At 44.8% G+C, this 8,559-nt stretch overlaps 2 protein-coding genes across 3 annotated transcripts in view; one reads left to right on the forward strand and one right to left on the reverse strand.

The window, feature by feature from the left end:
* Positions 1-5,730, forward strand: LOC106811474 (DNA primase large subunit-like). Of its 2 annotated transcripts, none has more exons than XM_014815111.1 (8): positions 1-123; positions 1,587-1,769; positions 2,081-2,201; positions 2,391-2,555; positions 3,190-3,384; positions 3,827-4,069; positions 4,377-4,781; positions 5,183-5,730. In XM_014815111.1, the coding sequence occupies exons 2-8, from the start codon at positions 1,609-1,611 to the stop codon at positions 5,444-5,446; spliced, it is 1,554 nt and encodes a 517-aa protein (XP_014670597.1). In that variant the 5' UTR covers positions 1-123; positions 1,587-1,608; the 3' UTR covers positions 5,447-5,730. The 2 variants fall into 2 exon arrangements, with proteins under 2 accessions (XP_014670597.1, XP_014670598.1); XM_014815112.1 differs by lacking the exon at positions 1-123 and adding an exon at positions 164-212.
* Positions 5,731-5,845: 115 nt separating this feature from the next.
* LOC106811475 (myb-like protein A) overlaps positions 5,846-8,559 on the reverse strand; it is a 10,458-nt gene continuing 7,744 nt past the window's right edge. Inside the window, exons 3-7 of the mRNA XM_014815113.1 lie at positions 7,866-8,025; positions 7,244-7,339; positions 6,703-6,771; positions 6,444-6,526; positions 5,846-6,081 (exon numbers count right to left, since the gene is read on the reverse strand). Coding sequence (XP_014670599.1) covers positions 6,005-6,081; positions 6,444-6,526; positions 6,703-6,771; positions 7,244-7,339; positions 7,866-8,025 — 485 coding nt within the window. The 3' untranslated portion in view covers positions 5,846-6,004. The remainder of the gene's footprint in view (positions 6,082-6,443; positions 6,527-6,702; positions 6,772-7,243; positions 7,340-7,865; positions 8,026-8,559) is intronic.

An 8,559-nucleotide genomic window follows, 5' to 3' on the forward strand; every position in this document is an offset into this window, starting at 1 on the left:
TGGCGCGAAGTTTTTAATGTTGATGAACTTTTCGTTGCTGTGTCTTGATGAGCAGTTTTCTATGTACTTTCATAATTTATATGGTGTGCTTTACATCTTTTGAAACACATATCGTCTTTGATAGTGAGTAGTCAGTAGTATAAGTGACACGGGCACTAACAACAGCACTAACAGTCTTAACAGTGTCAGTGCAGTGGCAGTCGGAGTCCATGGTACGCAGCGTCAAGTGACACTGACATATAGTCATACTCATAGCCATAGGTTGAAGCCATAGTCTAGGCCCTACCTACCAATTAATGAATTAATGTTAAGAAATGTAATCAAACAGAGTAGGTTAACTTTACAAGTTACACTCTGTTGTATTAAATTATTATATCTGGCAGTCGCAGAGTTAGGAGGCTGTTAGATACAATAATGTAACCCAAACCCAAGAGGATAGGGGTAGGATAGGGGTAGGATAGGGACCCCTATCCTCTTGGGTTTGGGTTACATTATTGTATCTAGGAGGCTGTATATAGTTAATGACACTAACAGTAACACTAACGATACATATAGCTCTAAGAAACGGTATTGCTAGGGTTACAATACCGTCAGAAATACATGTATAGTTAGTATACCGTTAGTATACCGATGTATAGTTAGTATACCATTACAATACATGTATAGACAATCCGTCGTACAGCCTGGTCGGGCTAACACATACACTGCATTGCCAACAAAGGTACCTGTTTCAAGGTCGCGCTGTGCATTCTTAAGATCGCGCATCACGATCTCCGATCGGAAGACCGCGGCAATCTCGAGATTGCGCTGCGTGATCTCCCTATCAGCAGCATCCTTGTGTGACACAGTCACAGGGGTCAAAATTCGCAAAAAAAATAAACACTTGCGCCATTAAACAATTACTTGTGCCAAGAGATTTTTACTTGCATCTACCTCTGTTGCTCTCCAAACGGGCAGTACCCCTTCCCTTCCTCCCTGTTTTAGTTTATGATTTATTCTGTCTTTTGTGTCTTCCTGCTCTGATTCAGAGTCATTTACGCTTCAATTTCGTACAGAAATCAAAATAAAATGGGTCTGACTTCTAAATACGTAAGTAGCTGGCATATTGTTGACTTGCGGCAGCCGCAAGTTGCTACGAAACATCGCTTGCATTTGGGGAAAAACACTTGTGTTGCGCAATCACTATATAGCGAATTTCGACCCCTGAGTCACACTTCCTCTTGTTCTGACACTCACACTTTATGGATCAAAACATGACTGTAGCTCTTGCTGCGTGGTAGGATGCTGAAGAGGTTGAACTGGTTAAAATGGTAACGCTTTCACATTAATAATTATGGGTTTAATTTAGGTGTTATCAGATAATTAACTTATAATTAGCTTATCTTGTGTGTCACTGGAAATATCTAATAGTAATAACATTTTATACCTTTACATTTTAAGAGGTTTCTTATGTAAATATCAATGCTTGCACATTAATTCACCATTTTAAACTCGTGCAGCCTCAAGCACGCAAACATATGTGATAGCATCATTGGATATCTGTGTTAACTATAGGAACCAATGTCTCTGTCAATATAACATTGCAGAAGTTCTAAAGAAATCTACAGCATGCTGATCGGAGGGGGAAAGAAACGAGTCAGGAAGGTCCAGAAGGTATCAGGAGATGGACAGAGTAGCCAGCATCCTCACAGTCACACACTGCAGTTTTACCGGATACCCCCTCTCGGCAACATATCACTACAGGAATTCGAACGGTTCGCTGTTGAGAGGTAACTACAAATTCAGTCTGTTTTCATTGTCCAATATATTGTTGACATAATTTAAAAAATAATTATAAAAATAACATATTAGAGTATACAGGATGAACATTTACCTGTCTATGATAATTGGCAAAAAAGAGTCATGAGATAACACTGAATGAGTCACGACTTTGTGCATACTTCCTTATATATAATCACGTGTTTTGCTTACACAGTAGCAGGTGTACATGGTCGTTATTGCAAATTTGCAAATGAGAACATGTAGCTAATATCCTTTAAAACAGACAGATTAATTATAATTTGGTAACTTAATTTTTCAGACTAAAGGCTTTGAAACTCTTTGAGAACGTATCACTAGTTTTTACTAGAGGCAGTGAAGAATACAAGAACAAAATAAGGACTGAGCTCAGGAAGATGGGGTTGAAAACATTTTTGAGAACCGTAAGCCATAACATACGATGGAGATCAATTATCAAAACCACTATTTAATCCCCCTGTTTTTTGCCAAATAATTTAATTTTTATGTTGTTAAATCATTCGATTGTTATATTTGTATGAGACAGGTTAATTGTTGATGTGCGGTGATGCACGTACAATTCATAATAATCATCAACGTGATCTGTTGTTCAGATGGGTCAGGAGGAAAACGATGCAGATGTAGATGCGTCCCACGAGGAGCGTAGGAGGGACAACATTTCCCACTTCATACTACGACTCGCCTACTGCAAGTCTGAGGAGCTGCGTCGATGGTTCATTCAGCAAGAGGTCGACTTATTCCGCTTTCGTTTCCTACAAGTAAGCGTTCTGTCCCGGTGGAGAGTAGAAACATTACAATACACTACCCAAGGAAGAAGTGAAGGCAAAAATGAAGAAGGCCTGCAAACAGCTGGGGAGCCCTCTAGGAGGCTTGCTCAGGATTGGCAGTAATGGAGACATGACCCTAGTTTCTTTTCTAATATAGTAGTCAGGAAGGAGTACACTAACAACAGACTTGGATGTAACGTAGGGTACAGTATAATTATGTCAGTGACTGTGTGACTAAAATAACAGGTGAGCAACTGTAACAAAATCGCAGTACTAGTTAAGTTAAGTTAAATCCTTCCTACGCCTATGTGGCGCATAGGGCGGTCCCTATCTCCGTTTCGGTAACCCTATAACCCTGAGACCCCGCAGCTGCTTTCACAGTAAATGCTACAGCAGGGGTTTGGTCCACTGGTATAGCACTGCGAGTTAACTTGCCACACTCTATCTCTATTTGCTGAATGCTAAGCAGAGAAGCCGTGCGTACCATTTTTCAAGTCTTTGGTATTACCCGGCCGGGAGTTGAATCCCCGATCTTCCACATGCGAGGCGAGCACTCTACCATTGAGCCATCGCTGCGGTTCTCGCCGTACTAGTGATATTGATTAGTTCGATTATTGTTCCGCAGGAAAGTGCCGTCAGCATCAAAGAGTTCCTGGAGCAGAACGACTTGGCGTACGCGGCCATAAGCCAGGAGGAGAAGGCGAAGCTCAGACGGCGACTGATTGGCGCGACCTTTGACATGGGCGACGGCCTCTTCGACTCCAGCGATTTCTACAGAGTACCTTTCACCGAGGCGCTGGACCTGGTTCGAGGCAGAAAGGTGCGAAAGCGTGCAGTGAATTTGTCATCTGATAGTGATAGTTGAGATGTACAGGCAGTGGGCAGTGAAGGTGTGAAGTGACCAGATAAATGCACGAGCGTGTGGCGATTCTGTCGTGGGTAAGCAGTGGTCAAAACGTCCAGGTTGTGTGCTGTGAAGTGAACATAAGGGTGTATGAGTGGCTTGTCCTCAGTCAAGAAGGCAGCCCATCCAGCTTCTTACGGCAGGTGTACTTGCGTCACTCGTTAATAAGCGTTCTTCTTACGGCAGGTGTACCTGCGTCACTCGTTAATAAGCGTTCTTCTTACGGCAGGTGTACCTGCGTCACTCGTTAATAAGCGTTCTTCTTACGGCAGGTGTACCTGCATCACTCGTTAATAAGCGTTCTTCTTACGGCAGGTGTACCTGCATCACTCGTTAATAAGCATTCTTCTTACGGCAGGTGTACCTGCGCCACGGCTACGCTTACATTCCCAGCTCGGAGCTCGTCTCGCTCGTCTGCGCCTGCTTCCGGCTCGAGCTGTCGAAGGCTCTCGCACGCACCGCGCGCATGTTTCCCATCATCGAAGAGCAGGAGCGGCTGCTGCCGATGCTCAACCACATCAACGAGTGGTACCTCGGCGAGGACTACGGCAGCCGCAAGACGAAGGCCAGCGGCGAGGTCACGGCCAACATGGTCGACGGGGTGAGTGGCGCCGCTGCGCGGTAGTCTTCGCAGAAATCACCGATCGCTTTATCTTTATTTGCGTTTAACCTTCAATCCTTACCTTGATTTTTTTTTCAGTATAGATCTATTTTATCTCGTTGCTTCATTCATCTTATTTTCCATGTTATTATCTTATCTCCTATTGCTGTATTGCGGTTCTTGTGTGCATGACCGGCAGTTTACAGACACGCGCAAGCGCCTCTAACAAGGGACGAGGTAGTACGATTGTCTTGCCCTCTCTGTGTCAGCGTGTGCGCTGAACGTTGCGACATGTCGCGTGTTTCAGCTCTGCCAGGAGTCGTTCCCGCCGTGCATGCAGCAGCTGAACCGCGCCGTGCGCACCGACCACCACCTAAAGTACAACGGCCGCCTCCAGTACGGTCTGTTCCTCAAGGGCGTCGGCCTCTCGCTTGACGAGTCGATGCGGTTCTGGCGCTCCGAGTTCACAAAGCTCATCGAGCTCGAGAAGTTCGAGCGGCAGTACGCGTACTCGATCCGCTACAACTACGGCAAGGAGGGCCGCCGCAAGGACTACACGCCCTACAGCTGCATGAAGCTGATCATGGGGGCGCCGCCGGCGGCAGGCGACCACCACGGCTGCCCGTTCCGCTTCACCGCGCCCGACCTTCTCGCGCAACGTCTCAAGGGCATGAAGATCAGCAGCACGCAGGCAGACAGTGTCATGGAGATGGTACGTGTTTTGCGCTCGCGTTCGCACTGGGGGTAGCCGAGGGAGGAGTAGTGGTGTGGGTTGTGAAGATAGCGAGAGGGAGACAGAGAGACCGAGGAGGGAGAAGAGAGATAGAGAGAGTGAGAGACAGAGAAAGAGAGGGAGTGTGTGACAGTGTGAGACAGGAAAACGCAGACGAGTTTGGCCAGCTGAAGAAATGGGAAGTTGTTAAAAAATTTACTAGTATCTATTTATCAAATTATAAATGAAGATGCATCGGAAAACGTTCGCGAATCCAGCCGTTCGGCTCTCGCTCCGGGGTCGTTCACCTATCCCCACGACGAGACCGAGCGAGAACGGAAGGCAGGGGCACTGGGAAGGAGGACGCTGGTGTTGACAGCTTGCCTCGTTGTTCTCCGCAGGTGAAGGGGAACCACTATCAGCTGGCGTGCAGCCGTTGTTTCGCGGCTGTTCACGACCAACCGCCGGACGACATGGTGGCCATCGACCACCCGAACCAGTACTTTGAGCTGAGTCAGCGTATACTCCACCCGGAAAAAGAATCGACAGGCGCGTCGCTCAAGCAGCCGCGCCCGTCCTTACGGTCGACAGGGACGATGAACCAGGGCGAATGCCTGCCCAGCGGAGCGGTCACACAGACAGTAGAGGAAAGCCTGGGGAGATGACGGCATGGATGACCTTCTCTTAGGGCTGTCCCCTATGGAGACATCCGAATAGGTGGCACCACATCATATCTAAGCAAGATGTTTTATAGATATGGTCGTTGTGGCGCCAAGTACATAGATTGCAATCAATTGGACAAGGGCTAAAATCTTACCGGGGTAGGTATCTAGGGGTAATATGGTATAAGTTTAGAAGTGTGAATGCAGTGAAGGCTAATTTGTTGTTTAAACACCCGTAGTCATGTCAGTGAATATATAATCATCAAATAAAATTATATAAACCTGTATATATACGTCTTACATTATATCTTTCTTTATTAGATTCAAATTACGTATGTTGGTGTACAAATTAAATACCGGGTTACGGCAGGCACCTGCTGCATAAAGGTCACATGGCAATAGACATTACTAACTATAGACAGTATATTAGATTCAAATTATGTATGTTGGTGTACAAATAAAATCAACGTACATGCACCTGCTGCATAAAGGTCACATTGGCAATAGACATTACTAGTTATAGATAGTATATGTGGTAAGTGGCTAAGGCATTATCCAGCATTATTTTTTGGCTAGCTTGACCTCGATTTCAGTCTTGAGTTTGGGAATGAAAATGGTTTTGATGAAACCCATGACATCTGCAAACGAAGTAAGAATTTTTAATCAGACTGCCTCCTTGCTTGTAGCATCAGGAATAATGAAGACTCGATGCTCACTCACTTAGAATCACACATACCTAGCAGTTACACATACACAAATTGGCCACATTACCGTCTGCATAGTGCATTGTCACGTACACTTAATCAAATATATTGAGAGCCAGTCAGGTATGATGTAATCTGTCCCTATAGACGCTGGATTTACTCTACATTCTCTTTAATATATTACAGTTGGATTATCTGGTACACTGTTGATGATAGTTTCTATATATTATGTGACAAGTGGCTCAATGAGGAATGGTTGAATGGTAGCGAGGTATGTTATACAATGTTAATTATACCTTCAAATGACTTCTTTTTCGGGTTCACCATCCGATTTTTCGTCCTGTGAAATTGACTTCGAAGTATCCGTGCATTTGTTGCACTACAAAACAAAGTTAATTTAACGTTAACTTGGTTAGAAATTTTTGTTTTCATCTAAAATCGTAGCATTACTCTAGTTACACTGTAGTTGCGAGTTGTGGTTACCGTTGGTAACGAATTCACTTCAAGCGTGGTGATCGTTATGAATGTGCAGTCATCTATTTAATTGCTACTTACACATCAAACTGAAGGGCCAGCTCTGCCCAATTGATATCACACAATGACTGGGGCTTTAGTTCGACTATCCTGAAATACAAATATAACCACCACCTAAAGCATATGAAATGTAAGAAGAACAATCCCAGCGTGAATCACTTGATCGCCAACTCTGACTGTAACTGGTTTGATAGCGCTTTGGTAAAATGGAAGAAGTGATTATCATTAACAAAAGACTGCAGAGGGGACTCCGGGGCTAATCTAGCTGCTTATTATGGGTACGCATAGCGAGCGTAGCGTGGCCAAAAAGATTTGGGGAACGCTGGCGAGCCCGTAGATGTATAATAACATTATAACTTTATTTAGATAATAGATTATAGATCTTATATGAGCATTTTATTATAAAACAGTGCCTACATAATGATAGAAACATGGAGATTTAATTTTCACAATTTTCAGAGCTCTGCTAATTTGGGCGGTTTGCTAGGGGTCGTAATTTGGGCGCCGGTATTTGGTGCGAAAAATGGCTTGGATTAGGCCCTGGGGCTGGGTACACACTCACCGTTCAAGCATCTGGAGATGTTGTTTTTTGCGGGCCAAGGAGTATTTCCCCACTTTAAATCGTGTGTCGTACACTTTGCTATGCAACGAGTCTTCCCTAAAACATAAGGCATGTACAGTGAGTGACTGCCCAAGAGGATCAATTGTTGTCAACTCTTCTTTGCTCTGTTTCCCATTGTCTGCCATTTACTGTCTCTCACCATCGTCCATTTGTCGTTGCCTGATCGTCTCATTCCGTCATATTTTTCACTAGCTAATGTTAATTGTCTCACTTGCTCAAGTACGTGTCATGAGTAACCTTGTATGGGTTCAGATGTTCACATGTTACAGCCCACCTGGTGAGAAGTGATAAAACCACCTATTCGTATTAGAATTCGAACTGTCATATTTTTAAAGCACTGTATGAGTAGTGGCTACCCTCGATATAAAACCTTACAATGCTTACATGACGACTACTTGTCATCTGCCAGCAAGTGCGTTTCCCACTGTCTTACGTACACTATCTCACTCTTACTGTCATTCTCATCGTATCAACGGCCGGCACTAGGCACCTCCCTCGCTTATGTGCACACGTTTTTTCATGCCACTTTATCTTATCTAATGAGTATGTGGTTTCTTATTACCATCGGGCAAAACACTGTACATCCGTGCGGCCTGGAACGTGTGTTGCAACCCGATGCCACGAGAGGTTCTTGGTCTCTGTGGTCAACAGGTCGTCTGTTCTCGCTACAGCCTTGATGCCTGCAAGCAGCATCTGCTCTTCTTCTCGCGTCCAGCGTCCAACTGCAAGGTGAAGAGCTGTATGGTTAGGGTGCTTGAAACAAGCGAGCGTCTATAACGTATTTGAGAGCTCCGGCTATGTGGATGCTACCTGTACATGCACCTGCATTCTACATATCCACCTTCTAGAAAAACTGAAACACGGAATTTGTACGGCAAGAATATATATGCCATGTAGTGGCATTTCGATGTGCTTCTAGTCCGTGAGGAAATTAGCCAGGCGTGTCGTAAGTAATACGTCCTGGCTCAATGATCATTCAGCATCGCTAAAACACGTGCACCAAAATTGTCTCAATTTGCACTGGCATGCACAGCTGCATGCACAGGGTTTATTATATATAAGAGGGCACAGTGGCACACCGCCGTTGTCAAATTTAACATCGCTGTTGTGAAAATGTTCCTGTATTTACTGATAAGTATATCCTCAGGGTTTTGCCCACGGTGGGCGGCGGTGGGCGGGTGTGCCGGCACTCACGGTTGCTGCGCGGCCCTATATATCTCCGCCTGGCACAAATTTTTGATATAAAAAAAAACAAA

This window comes from Priapulus caudatus, unplaced genomic scaffold (assembly GCF_000485595.1).
Source record: "Priapulus caudatus unplaced genomic scaffold, Priapulus_caudatus-5.0.1 Scaffold542, whole genome shotgun sequence".
Lineage (NCBI taxonomy): Eukaryota > Metazoa > Priapulida > Priapulimorpha > Priapulimorphida > Priapulidae > Priapulus > Priapulus caudatus.